Consider the following 16384-nt stretch of genomic DNA (forward strand, 5'->3'; position numbering starts at 1 on the left):
AGAGAAAGAAAGAGAGACAGACCAGCAGAGACAGACAGTGAGCGAGTGACAGATGGAGAGAAATGAAGATAGAGAGAAAGAGAAACAGAGCACATGAGAGAGAGAGAGAGTGTGGCTGTAAATAATGTACACAGAGTACACACATGGCATCAAATAGCAAAGCAGTCTTTATATTCTTCATGGAAAATCTCTTTTTGACTTTAATATTTTGCATTTAATGTCCTCTCTGTATCCCTCTTACCACCATATTGCTTTCTTTTTTTTTCTTCAGGTGATCTTACTGTTGCTGATGCTGTTCATGAGGAAGCGTGTGGCTCTGACCATCGCTCTGTTCCACGTAGCTGGGAAGGTTTTTATTCACCTGCCGCTGCTGGTGCTGCAGCCTTTCTGCACTTTTCTTGCCCTTTTCCTTTTCTGGGTCTACTGGATCCTAGTACTCCTCTTCCTCGGAACCACTGGTGAATAATCCTGTTACTATTAATCAGTATTTAAATAATATTGGCTGGCTTTTTTTGGTGGTATATCAGATATACCATGAAAAAAAGCCAACCAATATTATTATTATTATTATTATTATTATTATTATTCCTTTCAGGTGTTCAACACGTCTTTGTCTTTCAAATTCTCTCAAAATCTTCCGTATTTATCAAAGCAAACCTGGCGGCCATGCTTGTTTACAAATTGTCCCAGTTGCTCGCTAGCGCAGAAGTTTTACGTCTCCGACGTGTCTTGACAATCATGCAATATCATAAACCATATTCAACGCTAATTCTCCATTGGGCAGAGTGACGTAATACACGCAAGATAAGCGATACGCTAACAATATTGCATGCTATCAAACCAAATGAATGAAACTCGCTAGAAGGGAATAGAACACGTTTTTATTCCATCGAAAAAGTGTCCTGTATGTGTAGTAATATTGCTTATCCAGGTTATCTCACAGTCACTACATGCCACAATACACAATACTCCTTGGTCTTCTTTTCCTACAAGTTACAACACAGAAAAATCCCAGAGCTGTAATTCATGAACGGTCCACTCCACATACAATCTGTCGGTCTCCGTTTGATCACAAAACAATAAAGGTTTCCCGAATCAACATGCCAGCAACCTCAAATCAATATTAAGTGTTCCCTGCTGCCAATTTTCTGAATCGAGATGAAAAGTTCGTCTACTCTGCTGGTGCCACCATGAATGAAAATCATGTGATTGCGTGCTGATTCCTGCGCACTAATTGGGGGATACTGATTGGTTAAACAGAATGGTGTGTCAGGTTCATGAACACCGTTTCGAGATTTGCCCAATCAGCGCGCAGGAATGTAAATTTCAATCATGGCAGCCCCGGTGGAGTAGATGAACTTTTTGGCTTGATTCAGAAAATCGGCAGCAGGGGTCACTGATATTGATTTGAAGTTGCTGACATGTTGATTCGGGAAACCATTATTGTTTTGTGATCAAACGGAGACCGACAGATTGTATGTGGAGTGGACCGGTCATGAATTACAGCTTTGGGGTATTTTCCATGTCATAACTTGTGGGAAAAGAAGACCGAGGAGGATTGTGTATTAGGGCGTGTAGCGACTGTGGGTTATCTGAGCTGATTGACACTGTCAGATTTCAGATCATATACGGTTGTGGTCAGAAGTTTACATACAGTGACATGAATGTCATATTGGATATGAATGTCATGACAATATTTGGGCTTTCAGTAATTTCTTTGAACTGTTCTTTTTCTGTAGCAGAATGATTGTACAGCATACATCTTTAATTAAAAAAAACATAAGTACTTGGTGCACAAGTTTTAATTTTCTTTGGGTTTTCTGAAATCAACACAGGGTCAAAATTATACATACAGGGTCAAAAATATACATACAGCACAACTAATATTTGGGTAAAATGTCTCTTCGCAAGATTCACCTTGACCAAACATTTTTCTTTACCATGAACAAGCTTCCGGCAGAATTCTGGTTGGATATTTCACGACTCTTCATGGTAGAATTGATAGAGTCAATTACATTTTTTTTTTCCTTGGCATGGACTCGACTTATAAGCACGGTCCATATATTTTCAATAGGGTTGAAGTCAGGACTTGTTTTAAGCTTAATGTTAGCCTGCTTTACCCTCCACTCATTATCCTGTTGTAACTCCCAAGTCCCAAGTCGTGTTCAAGTTTCTGATGGTTTATGCTGAAGAATTCTGAGGTAGTCCTCCTTCTTCATTACTCCATCCACTTTGTGCAATGAACCAGTTCCACTGGCAGCAAAACAGCCCCAGAGCATGATGATCCTACCACCACCACCAGCTGGTACAGTGTCCCTCTGTACATGGTGGTCATTGTGGCCAAACAACTCAATCTTTGTCTCATCTAACCATGCAGCTATCCTCCAGAAGGCTTTTTCTTTGTCTGTGTGGTCAGCTTCAAACTTTAGTTAAACTTGAAGGTGTCAGTTTTGGAGCAGGGGGTTATTTCTTGGATAGCAGCCTCTTAGTCCATGGTGATCTGAACTGGAGACAGTGATTCATCAGCTTCCAGTTCATGGCAGGGCTGTGCCATGGTGATTCCCAGGTTGTTCCTGACCATCCAAACCAAGTTCCTTTCAGCTGAGGGTGACAGTTTGGGTTTTCTTGAAGCAAAGTCGCTTGGCAAAGTGACTACACCTCACAATAACTTGGATACAATTGTTTGAACTTATCTTGGAATTTGCAGTTGTTTAGAAATGGTTCCAAGAAACATTCTGGAGTTGTGTATATCTGCGATCCTCTTTCTCAGATCTGCACTGAGCTCCTTGGACTTTACCATTTTACTGTGTGTTGGTCAACCCAATGAGTGCTGTAAACAAACCCTTTCTATGAAGGCACAGAGAAGCTACCAGCTGTAGTCAATCATGATCACTAACAGGAAGTTAAGAGACCTCAGCCTTGGCAAGGTAAGAGATATTTTGGAAGTTTCAGCACCTCTGAATTAATAATCTAAATAAGCGTATGTAAATTTTTGTCCCTGTATGTGTAATTTTGACCCTGTGTTGATTTCAGAAAACCCAAAGAAAATCAAAGCTTGTACACCAAATTCTAGTGTGTTTTTTTTTAATTAAAGATGTATGCTGTACAATCATTCTGCCACAGAAAAAGAACAGTTCAAAGAAATTACTGAAAGCCCAAATATTGCCATGACATTCATATCCAAGATGACATTCATGTCACTGTATGTAAACTTCTGACCACAACTGAATTTGCATGTAAACATATACATTCATACAAGCAGAACACCTCAGCAAACCTGTTTGCTGTGGATTTTTACACAGCTATTAAGTGTGGCATTAAATCAACAGAAAAGCCAATTAAGTAGTTATAATTATTTATATGACAATTACACATCAGCTGAAATGTCATTATAGTAACAGGCATGCAGCTGAGCTTAGCTTTATCAAGAGCTGCCATTGGGAAAGATGTCTTTCCGTTTTCTACATTATTTTGACTGCCAAAGGAAATTAATTACACAGTGCACACACTTGCCCAAACTCGCCTGGGGCGGAGACAACATTTGTTAACCTTTACAAATCCTGATGATTGCAGCCTTTTTTTGGGTAACTAAAACTCTTAGCTGACATTTAAATTTTTGATATTTCCACAGGGCATTTGATTCTGCATTTGGGTTGCAGAATTGTTCGAAAGTCATCACGGCTTCCTTTATGACAAACGCAGTTACGTTCTAACTGCAGTCTTGCATTATTTTGGGATACACAGATGTGCCGTTGTACAAGCTTAATCCTAAAAATGGTGTACATGTATTATATTTATCATATTTTCACATATCTCTGCCTAATCACAGGGAATCCAGAGAAGAATGAGCAAACAGAGCTGACTGAGTTCAGACTGAGCGGCCCGCTGCAGTACCTCACCTGGTACCATGCTGTGGGTCTCATCTGGATAAGTGAATTCATTCTGGCCTGTCAGCAGATGACTGTGGCTGGAGCTGTGGTCACGTACTACTTTACCAGGTCTGTTGGGATCACTTAGAGCTCTATATTTTGCACCTTTCACACATTTTGCATAGGAGCTTGAATGTTATCAATCAAAATACACAAAAAGACCAGTATCCTTTTTTTTTTAGCTCACACGGCCATAGGCTGATGAGCTATTACCATCATGCGGCGTCCAGCGTCCGTCCACAGTTCACAAAAATTGCTGCTCCTCCATGAGTTTTCAATTGATTTTGATTCTGATTGTTTTGTTTGGAAGATCTAATCAGTCTGCACAATAGTTACTCCTTGATTTTGTGTTTTCTCATTACCAAGTTGCTAATTAGGCCGATTAACGCACTTTCAGGAAAATCCCTACTCCTTCCTGAGTTTTTTTTTAAATGCATTTTGATTCTGATTTTTCTTTTGAAGATCTGATTGTTCTTCACAAAAGTTACGATTTCATTTGTTGATTTCTCATGAAGAACTTACTAATTAAGCTGTGTGATGAACTTCCTGGAAATTTGCTTTTCCTGCAAGAGTTCTCTGTGGGTTTTTTTTATCCCCCGCTGTCCGAAAGGCCCGAAGGGGGATTATATCGTGGCGATGTCCGTCTGTCCGTCCATCCTGGGAAGGGTGCTCACCTTCTGAAATAAACTCCTCTCACAATTTGTGGAGGAATTTCACAAAACTTGCCAAAAAGCATTGTTATATGTCGGTAGTACGCATATTGTTATTTTGTTCAATTCAGTCGCATTTTACCAGAGTTGCGGCCCTTGATTAACAACCTTGTACTTTGACAATTTCATGAAGGTGTGCTTGCCTTCTGACATCAACTCCTCTCACAATTTGTGGACGAATTTCTTGAAGCTTGGCAAAAGGCCTTGTTATATGACGATAATACGCATATTGCGATTTAATTTTGTTTGTGAAAATTTTAGCAGAGTTTTGACCCTTGATTAATTAACTTGTACTTTGACAATTTCATGAGGGTGTATGTTATTCTGAAATCAACTCCTCTCACAATTTGTGGAGGAATTTCACCAAACTTGGCAGAAGGCTTTGTTATATGATGGTTATACACAGATTGAAATTTCATTTAATTTGGGCAAATTTTACCAGAGTTATGCCTTCATTATTAACAAACTTGTACTTTGGCAATTTCATCAAGGTGTGCTTGCTTTCTGAAATCAACTTCCCTCACAATTTTTATGATCCCCCACTGGCCGAAAGGCCCAAAGGGGGATTATGTCGTGGCGATGTCTGTCCATCCATCCCGGGACAGGTACTCACTTTCTGAAATCATGTCAAGTCAAGTTTATTTATATAGCGCTTTTAACAATAAACATTGTCACAAAGCAGCTTTACAGAATTTGAACGACTTAAAACATGAGCTAATTTTATCCCTAATCTATCCCCAATGAGCAAGCCTGTGGCGACGGTGGCAAGGAAAAACTCCCTCAGACGATATGAGGAAGAAACCTCGAGAGGAACCAGACTCAAAAGGGAACCCATTCTCATTTGGGCAACAACAGACAACATGACTATAACATTAACAGTTTTAACATGAAGTCAGTTTCGTTGACGTTATAAACTCTTCATTGATGGAAACTTGAGTGCAAAACTGTTCATGACAACTGCAGTCCTAAAGTTAGCAAGTCAATTGTAGTCCTCAGCCATAAAAGCATTACTGTAAGTGTCCAGAGCGTCTTCCAAGTGTGACTTTCAACTGTCCACATGGGGCCGTCCTCTACAGGAGCGATGCGATGAGACTCCAACCAGACACAGGGCACCAGGATGGATCAGGCAGGTCCGAGGAGCAGAAGAGGTCAGCATCTCCATCCCAGGACTGACATGTAACTCAGAGGGACAGATTTTTTTTTGGGGGGGGAACACAGGTTGTTAGGTATGCCCAGTGTCACCTGAATAAGTAGGAACAGTATACATATTGCGCCGAGTACAAGCAGGGACTCCGGCAACCAACTATGACAGCATAATTAAAAGGGGAGAGCCAGAAGGTAACACAGGTATGAGGGAGCCCCGGGACATAAAGCAGCAGCCACTACACCGTCAACAAACTCGAGTGAGCAAGCGAGTGGGGGACTGACAGCATCCATACATCCCAGTTTACCAAAACACTCTATGCCTGAGGATCCTCCAGATCTACTCCTTTACCTCATAAACACCATTAACAAAAGGCTTGAATAAACAGATATGTTTTCAGCCTAGACTTAAACACTGAGACTGTGTCTGATTCCCGAACATTACTTGGAAGGCTGTTCCATAACTGTGGGGCTTTGTAAGAAAAGGCTCTGCCCCCTGATGTAGCCTTCACTATACAAGGTACCAGCAGATAGTCTGCACCTTTTGATCTAAGTAGGCGTGGCAGGTCATAGAGGACCAGAAGTTCACTCAGGTACTGTGGTGCGAGACCATTCAGTGCTTTAAAGGTCAATAGTAGTATTTTATAATCAGTATGAAATTTGATTGGGAGCCAATGCAGTGTGGATAAGACAGGCGTGATGTGGTCATATTTTCTAGTTCTAGTAAGGACTCTTGCTGCTGCATTTTGAACTAACTGTAGCTTGTTTATGCATTTATTGGAACATCCAGACAGTAAGGCATTACAACAATCCAACCTGGAGGTAACGAAAGCATGAACTAGTTTTTCACGTCATGTAGTGACATTAAATTTCTTATCTTAGTTATATTTCTGAGATGAAAGAAAGCTATCCGGGTAACGTTATCAGTGTGAGCTTCGAATGAAAGTCTGGGGTCAATAATCACTCTGAGGTCTTTTACTGCTGCACGTGAAGAAACACAGGCCATCCAGAGTTACTGTGTAATCAGAAAACTTACTTCTAGCTGCATGTGGTCCTAGTACAAGTACTTCAGTCTTGTCAGAGTTAAGCACAAGGAAGTTAATAAGCATCCAGTGTCTAATGTCCTTCACACATTCCTCAATTCTATTAAGCTGGTGTCTCTCATCAGGTTTTGCAGAAACATACAACTGTGTGTCATCATCATAACAGTGGAAACTAATCCAATGTTTACGAATAATATCACCCAGAGGTAACATATATAAAGTAAAAAGCAGTGGACCCAAGACAGAACCTTGTGGAACACCAAACTTTACCTCAGTATGTCTAGAAAAATGACCATTTACATCAACACACTGATAGCAATCAGTTAAATAAGAGCTGAGCCAGGAGAGGGCTGTTCCCTTAACTCCCACAACATTTTCTAGTCTATCCAGACGCCAACAGTAGGTCATTTACTACTTTAACCAGAGCTGTCTCTGTGCTATGATGAGGTCTAAATCCTGACTGATACATTTCATGAATGTTATTCCTATGTAAATATGGGCATAACTGCTGTGCCACAGCTTTTTCAAGGATCTTGGAGATAAAGGGGAGGTTTGATATTGGCTGATAATTGGACAGCTGACAGGGATCAAGGTCAGGTTTTTTAATCAGGGGTTTGATAACTGCTAGTTTAAAGGATTTGGGTACATAGCCAATCCTAAAAGTGTTAGGACTAGGACTGTTTTGGCCTCTAGAGGCCGCTGTTATTTCCTTTTCATGTCGTGTTTATTTTGGCCTCTAGAGGCCGCCACTGTTCCTGTGTCTTGTGTTTGTGTTAATTGCCTAATTATCTTCACCTGTGTCCTTAATTAGTTTGTCTATTTATACCCCTGAGTTCAGTCCTCTTGTCACGGAGTCTTTGTGCTGTTATGTTTATCTCCAGTTTCCTCTGTACTGTGTTTTTTTGATCTTCTTAGCTTTTGTATTTTTGCACTTTGCTTTTCTTTTGGATTACACTCTTTGGTTTTTTTTGTCTTTTGTTTTGCCCTGTATATAGTGTATATAGTTTAAATAAACCTTTTTGATTCTTTTTCTACTTCCGCCTCACGCCTCTGCATTTGAGTCATCCCCCTGGTGGCCTAGTGGGGGTTTGCTGGATCATCACACCAACGAACCAGGTTCGAATCCCAGCAAAACCCTAACAGAAAGACTCCGTCATGACCGACTCAGCAGAGGCTGCTTCAACTGTCTACCCGGCCAACCTTCAGGGAATTATGGCAGCTTTGACACGCTTCGGAGCAACCATGGACGCTCATGGACGTACGCTCACCAGCCAACGTGAGGCCCTCGCTCGCCACGAGGAACTGCTTCAGCAAATTGGGAAAACCCTGGCACAGCTGACATCTCTGCCTGCATCTCCTGCTCCTGATCCAGTTCCTGCTCCTGATCCAGCTCCCACTCCTGCTCCAGTGCCTCCTGCAATGCTGCCTTCTTCACCTCGTGAACCCAGCCTTCCTGCACCACAGAGGTATGACGGCAAGCACAGTGAGTGCCGAGAGTTCCTTACCCAGTGTCAACTCACCTTTGAGCTTCAGCCTACCACCTACACTACGGATCGCCGCAAGATTGCCTTTGTGATCACCTTATTAGCTGGTAAGGCGCGAGCCTGGGCTACTGCTATCTGGCAAAGACAGGGACCTGAGTGCTTTGATTTCCAGCTGTTTTCTGAAGAGATGCTTCGGGTCTTCGATCAGGCAGACATCAGTACCGACGCAGCCCGAAAGCTCATGTCCATCCGGCAAGGAGGAAGCGTCGCAGATTACGCCATCTCGTTCCGAACACTCGCAGCAGTAAGTGGATGGAACGAGACTGCCCTGGTGTCAGCCTTCCACCATGGTCTGTCTGACCCCATCAAGGACGGTCTGGCCTCTATTGGATGCCCAAGTGACCTCGAAACCCTCATCTCACATGCTATTCGTCTGGACAACAGGATGAGAGAACGCCACCAAGCCTTGAGCCCCCCCAGCCTCCCTACCTCTACCTGGAGACCGTCTACCTCCTTCAGTGACTGTCCAGAACCCATGCAAGTGGGTCGTACTCGCCTCTCCGCATCTGAGAGGGAGCGCAGAAGGAGGGACAAGTGCTGCATCTACTGTGGCAAGCCTGGTCACTTCCGAGCATCATGTCCCGAACTCTTGGGAAAAGGACCGCCCCGTCCAGCCGAGGGAGGGTTGTGACGGGGCCTACCCTCTCTCCCGGACTCCCTGGCCAAGGAATCTACATCCCGGTCTCCATCTCCTGGGGTGAGTCTGTCCACTCTTGTCAAGCTTTGATAGACTCAGGGGCGGCTGGGAACTTTATGGATATTCACTTCGCCCAAAGCATCAATATTCCGACTGCACCTCTTGAAGTCCCACTGTCTGTGTCTGCCCTCGATGGCCAAGCGTTAGGTGATGGAAGAGTCACCCAAGTTACTTCTCCAGTTTTCCTCCAGTCTCAAGGTCACAAGGAAGAAATATCCCTGCACCTGATTCCTTCACCTGAGTTCCCAGTTATTCTAGGCCTTCCTTGGCTTACTCGCCACAACCCTCGCATAGACTGGGTAACAAGCCAGGTTGTGGAATGGGGCCCTGCATGCCATGCCTCTTGTCTGCTCTCTAGCTCTCCTGTGTCTCCTGCCGAGCCCCCTGATCTCACCGAGTTATCTCAAGTTCCCACAGAGTACTGGGATCTCAAGGAGGTATTCAGCAAGAGCAGGGCCGCCGTTCTTCCTCCACACCGGGCCTACGACTGTGCCATCGACTTGCTCCCTGGGACTACCCCTCCTCGTGGCAGACTGTTTTCACTCTCTCAGCCAGAACGCAAGGCCATGGAGGAATACCTCAAAGATGCCCTGGTCTCTGGGTTTATTCGACCCTCCACTTCACCTGCTGGAGCCGGCTTCTTCTTTGTCGGCAAGAAGGATGGGGGGCTCCGACCATGTATTGATTACAGGGGCCTGAATAAGATCACTGTGCGCAACCGATATCCCCTTCCGCTGATGTCCACAGCTTTCGACCTGCTCCAAGGCGCCACCGTCTTCACCAAGTTGGACCTACGGAACGCATACCACCTCATCCGTATCCGACAGGGAGACGAGTGGAAGACTGCCTTTAACACCCCGTCTGGGCACTACGAATACCAGGTGATGCCCTTCGGACTCACCAACGCACCAGCTGTTTTTCAGGCCCTAATCAATGACGTCTTAAGGGACATGATTAACCTATACGTTTTTGTCTACCTCGATGACATCCTTATCTTTTCCAAGACCGTGCAGGAGCACCGCCACCATGTCCGCCAGGTTCTCCAGAGGCTGCTACAGAACAATCTGTTCGCCAAGGCCCAGAAATGCGAATTTCATGTTCCCGAGGTCTCCTTTCTGGGATTTATTGTACGGACAGGCCAACTCCAAATGGACCCTGCCAAGACCCTGGCCGTCCGGGATTGGCCTACTCCCAAGTCCGTTAAGGAGGTTCAGCGGTTCTTAGGATTCGCTAACTTCTACCGCAAGTTCATCAGGAACTTCAGTTCTGTGGCAGCACCCATGTCAGACCTCACCAAAGGGACAGGTGGATCTTATGGCTGGTCTCCTCAGGCAGAAAAGGCGTTCAAAGACCTCAAGGACCGCTTCTGCACGGCACCCATTCTGGTTCTCCCGGACACCTCCCAACCATTCATCGTGGAGGTGGACGCCTCGGACAGTGGTGTCGGCGCGGTGCTCTCTCAACGTTCGGAAGGAAAGCTGCACCCCTGCGCTTACTTCTCCCACCGCCTGAGTCCTGCTGAGTCCCGGTACGATGTGGGGGATCGAGAACTGCTAGCGGTCAAACTGGCCCTTGAGGAGTGGAGGCACTGGCTGGAGGGAGCACAACATCCATTCCTGGTTTGGACTGACCACAAGAACCTGGAGTACCTCCAGCAAGCCAAGAGACTGAACCCTCGACAGGCTAGGTGGGCCCTGTTTTTCAGTCGATTTGACTTCACCCTCTCATACCGCCCCGGCTCCAAGAACACCAAACCTGACGCACTGTCCAGACTGTTCTCTGCCACTAACAGGGAGAATGAAGTCGGGCCTATTATCCCTGTGTCCCGGATTGTGGCCCCTGTCCGCTGGGGTATTGAGGAGGCTGTCCGACGAGCCCAACGCCAGGACCCCGGTCCTGGGACGGGGCCACCAGGCCTCTTGTACGTCCCACATCAAGCCCGGGCCAAGGTTCTCCAGTGGGGTCACTCTTCCCCTCTCACCGCCCACCCGGGAGCTCGGAGGACCCTGGACTTCCTGAAAAGACGCTTCTGGTGGCCTAACATGGAGCAGGAAGTAAGGTCATTTGTCCTGTCCTGTGAGGTTTGCACCAGAACCAAGAACCCACGACAGCGTCCCCAGGGTCTCCTGCATCCTCTGACCATTCCCCGGCGTCCCTGGTCCCACGTGGCAGTCGACTTTATCACGGGTCTCCCTGAGTCACAAGGTAACACGGTCATTTTGGTCTTAGTTGACAGATTCTCCAAGGCCTGCCGCTTCATACCACTGTGCAAACTCCCCTCTGCTCTTGAAACTGCGAAACTTTTGTTTAATCATGTCTTCCGAGTCTTTGGTCTTCCACAGGACATCGTCTCAGACCGAGGGCCCCAGTTCTCCTCCCGAGTGTGGCACGGGTTCTGCAAGGTCATCGGAGCCACTGCCAGCCTCTCCTCTGGGTTTCACCCACAGTCCAATGGTCAGACGGAGAGGCTCAACCAGGACCTGGAAACCACCCTGCGAGGCCTGGCTATGGATAACCCGACATCGTGGAGCACCTGGCTGCCATGGGCGGAGTACGCCCACAACACCCTGCAGTCATCGGCCACCAAGCTGTCGCCATTCCAGTGCCAATTCGGGTTCCAGCCACCTCTGTTCCCGGACCAGGAGGAGGACGCGGGGGTGCCCTCGGTCAACCAATATGTGAGACGGTGTCGCAAGACCTGGAGCAAGGTCAGGAAGACCCTCATACAGACCTCCAGAACCAACCAGACTCAGGCCAACCGCCATAGAAGACCTGCACACGCTTTCCGCCCTGGGCAGCGTGTTTGGCTGTCCACTAAGGACCTTCCACTGCGGGTGGAGAACCGCAAGCTTGCTCCTCGCTACATTGGCCCCTTCAAGGTGGTGCGCAGGGTGAACCCTGTCTCCTACCGGCTCCAGTTGCCCCGGACTCTGAGGATCAACCCCACTTTCCATGTTTCCCTGTTACGGCCCGTACTGACGTCTACGTATGCCCCTGCCCCTAGGAACCCCCCACCCCCCCGCATCTTCCAGGGGCAGACTGTGTTCACTGTGAATCGCCTGCTTGACTCCCGCCGGGTCCGCGGCGGGTTGCAATATCTGGTGGACTGGGAGGGCTATGGTCCTGAGGAGCGCTGCTGGGTTCCTGCTCGGGATGTCCTTGATAAAGAACTATGTCGGGACTTCCATTCGGCCCATCCGGATCGCCCTGGGAACGTCAGGAGACGCTCCTAGAGGGGGGGGTCCTGTTAGGACTAGGACTGTTTTGGCCTCTAGAGGCCGCTGTTATTTCCTTTTCATGTCGTGTTTATTTTGGCCTCTAGAGGCCGCCACTGTTCCTGTGTCTTGTGTTTGTGTTAATTGCCTAATTATCTTCACCTGTGTCCTTAATTAGTTTGTCTATTTATACCCCTGAGTTCAGTCCTCTTGTCACGGAGTCTTTGTGCTGTTATGTTTATCTCCAGTTTCCTCTGTACTGTGTTTTTTTGATCTTCTTAGCTTTTGTATTTTTGCACTTTGCTTTTCTTTTGGATTACACTCTTTGGTTTTTTTTGTCTTTTGTTTTGCCCTGTATATAGTGTATATAGTTTAAATAAACCTTTTTGATTCTTTTTCTACTTCCGCCTCACGCCTCTGCATTTGAGTCATCCCCCTGGTGGCCTAGTGGGGGTTTGCTGGATCATCACACCAGCGAACCAGGTTCGAATCCCAGCAAAACCCTAACAAAAAGAAGAATTTATTATTTTTAGAAGCGGTTCAATTACTTCAGGTATTATCTGTTTGAATAGACGTGTAGGTAAGGGATCTAGTACAGCATTTCTCAACCTATTTTCAGTCACGGCACCCTTCATAAGTATGCAAATTCTCAAGGCACCCCCATATAAAATATACGCAGTCACGCTGACCATACGCTGACTCCGGCAGTGACGTTGTGACATGGGAAAGGGGGCTGTTAGACAAATTTTGATGATGCATGAGGCGGCGATGATCTGCATTAGTGTAACTATCATTTTTTGGAATTTTAATTCATTTTATTTATTTCAATGTTAGAATATATAATTTTTGACGGCATCCCTAACGAAGCTAGACGGCACCCCAGGGTGCCACGGCACCCCGGTTGATAAAGGCTGATCTAGTACACAAGTTGAGGCTTTTGATGCCGAGATTAATGCAAGTAATTCAATTTCTCTAAGGGGAGTAAAACATTTCTAATTGCTGATCTGATACAGTTATATTGTTAACTACAGGGTCACTTACATTGTCTGACCTTAAATTAGTAGTTTGAATTTTTTGTTGGATATTCTCAATTTTGTCATTAAAAAAATTCATGAAGTCGTTGCTACTACATACTACAGGTGTGCATGTGTCTATAGTGGACATATTCCTGGCTAATTTTGCTACAGTATTAAATAGGAATCTAGGATTATTTTTGTTATCTTCTATTAGGGAGGAGAGATATGTTGATCTAGCAGCATTATACCAGGGTGCTAATTTTTCTATGCTTCAGGAAGCTCTCCTTCCATGGCAATTTGAACGCTACCAATTTTGTTTGATGCCATTTACGTTCCAATTTTCGAGTGGTCTGTTTTAAAGTGCGAGTGTCATCATTATACCAGGGTGCTAATTTTTTGTCTCTGACCATTTTCCTTTTAAGCGGAGCTACATTATCTAAAGTATGGCGGAACATTGACTCTAAGCATTCAGTTGCCTGATCAAGTTCTGTGGGGGCTGACAGTGACCCAATCAAAGTTGATAACTCTGGGAGATCATTTATAAAGCTCTGTGCAGTAGTTGACGTGAATGTATGTTTAATACAGTAGCGTGGTGAGGAGCATATATTATTACTCAGACATATTTTGAATGAGATGAGATAATGAGCTGAGATAACTTCAGACTGTGGAAGTATGACTATATTTTCTACGTTTAACCTGAATGTTAGTATTAGATCGAGGGTGTGACCACCATTATGGGTCGGTCCTATGACATTCTGATTAATCCCTACTGAATCTAAAATGGACACAAATGCTGTTTTCAAGGGGTCTTCTGGGTTATCAAAGTGAATATTAAAATCTCCGACAACTAAAGCTTTGTCTAAGGAAATAACCAGATCTGAGATAAAATCTGCAAATTCAGAAGGAAACTCAGAATATGGCCCCAGGGGCCTGTAAATAATAAATAACGGAATTAACTGGGTAGACCTATTTTTCGAGGCTACATACATTATATTAGTATGAAGAACTTCAAATGTATTAAATTTATAACCAGGTTTTTGTGTTACACCTAGATAATCATTATAAATAACCGCGACGCCTCCTCCTCTGCCAGTTAGACGAGGCTGGTGTATATAACTGTATCCAGGAGGACTCGCTTCATTTAATGCTATATATTCATTTGGCTTAATCCATTGTAGCGCGGACAATGCGTGGGTGGAGCACAGAGGACGGCAGGACAACGTTTGGAGGGAGTAACAGCGTGTTTTATTAATAAACTTTTCAGCTTAAACAAACTCGCAGCACACAGACACACTCTCAGCCTCCACTCCCGGGTCGCGCTCCCTCTGCTCTCTCTCAGCCTCTTAAAATAGGGAGCGGTTTACTGGGAAAACACACACAAAACACAGGTTAATTACAGTCAGGTGTAGCGAATCTGCCACTCACCTTCCCCGGCTCCACCCTCCTGTCACAGACCGATGCTTGACCACGCCCCCGCTGCCACATACCCCCACCGCCCGACTCAGGCCGGGCGCCCGTCCGGCCCGCAGCCGACTCCCCCCCCCCTTGACGGGAGAGGAAGTCCGCCACGACCATCTGCGCCCCCGGCCTGTGGACCACCTTGAAGCTGAAGGGTTGGAGTGCCAGATACCAACGGGTGATCCGCGCGTTGGCATCCTTCATGCGGTGGAGCCACTGGAGGGGCGCGTGGTCCGAACAGAGGGTGAAAGAGCGCCCCAGCAGGTAGTAACGGAGGGCGAGGACCGCCCACTTGATCGCCAGGCACTCCTTCTCAATGGTGCTGTAGCGCCCCTCACGCACTGACAGCTTGCGGCTGATGTATAGGACTGGGCGGTCCTCCCCCTCCACCTGCTGGGACAAAACGGCCCCCAGCCCTCTGTCCGACGCATCCGTCTGCAACAAAAAAGGGAGAGAGAAGTCAGGGGAGTGTAAGAGTGGCCCCCCACACAGTGCAGCCTTTACCTCAGAGAAAGCCCGCTGGCACTGCTCCGTCCACTGGACCGGATCTGGTGCCCCCTTTTTAGTGAGGTCAGTCAGCGGGCTGGTGACGTCCGAATAATTAGGTATAAACCTACGATAGTAGCCAGCCAGCCCCAGGAACTGTCTCACCCCCTTTTTGGTCTTGGGCCTCGGGCAGGCCGCAATCGCTGCAGTCTTATTAATTTGGGGACGCACCTGCCCGTTGCCCAAGTGGAAGCCCAGATACCGTACTTCCACCCGCCCAATCGCACACTTCTTCGGGTTGGCAGTGAGTCCCGCCCGCCTCAGCGACCTAAGGACGGCCCTCAGGTGTTGCAGGTGCCGCTGCCAGTCATTGCTATAAATGATGATGTCATCTAGGTACGCGGCCGCATAGGTGGCGTGCGGCCGGAGGACTCGGTCCATCAGCCGCTGAAACGTAGCGGGCGCCCCAAACAGCCCAAACGGAAGTGTGACGAACTGGTGTAAGCCGAACGGTGTGGAAAAGGCCGTTTTCTCTCGGGATAATGGAGTCAAGGGGATCTGCCAATATCCCTTCGTCAAATCCAGTGTCGAGTAAAAGCGAGCCGTGCCTAGTCGATCGAGCAGCTCATCAATACGAGGCATTGGGTACGCGTCGAATTTAGACACCGCGTTGACTTTTCTATAGTCCACACAGAACCGGACCGACCCGTCGGCCTTGGGAACCAAGACCACTGGGCTGCTCCAGTCACTGTGGGACTCCTCGACGATGCCCATTTCGAGCATGGCCTGAAGTTCTTCCCGAACCACCTTTTTTTTGTGTTCGGGCAGTCTATAAGGGCGGCTACGCACTACCACCCCCGGGGGCGTCTCTATGTGGTGTTCTATGAGGTTCGTGCGACCGGGCAGGGGCGAGAACACATCCGAAAACTCGGCCTGCAACTGGGCGACCTCCGCGAGTTGGGTCGGGGAGAGGTGGTCTCCACAGGGGACCGGAGAGGTACGTGATGCCAATGACCCTTTGGGGACCTCCGGCCCCAGCTCCGCCTTCTCCGGAACTACCGACACCAACGCCACGGGGACCTCCTCATTCCAGAGTTTCAGCAGATTGAGGTGGTAAATCTGTAGCGCCCCCTCCCTGTCCGT

The 16384-nt window shown here is 46.8% G+C and overlaps 1 protein-coding gene across 1 annotated transcript in view; it reads left to right on the forward strand.

Annotated features, from left to right (window-relative positions):
• Positions 1–16384, forward strand: part of slc44a1b (solute carrier family 44 member 1b) — a 106540-nt gene that overhangs the window by 57331 nt on the left and 32825 nt on the right. Inside the window, exons 9-10 of the mRNA XM_060915109.1 lie at positions 272–458; positions 3830–3998. Of these exons, the coding sequence (XP_060771092.1) occupies positions 272–458; positions 3830–3998 (356 nt within the window). The remainder of the gene's footprint in view (positions 1–271; positions 459–3829; positions 3999–16384) is intronic.

The sequence above is a fragment of the Neoarius graeffei genome, chromosome 2, assembly GCF_027579695.1.
Source record: "Neoarius graeffei isolate fNeoGra1 chromosome 2, fNeoGra1.pri, whole genome shotgun sequence".
NCBI classification, from domain to species: domain Eukaryota; kingdom Metazoa; phylum Chordata; class Actinopteri; order Siluriformes; family Ariidae; genus Neoarius; species Neoarius graeffei.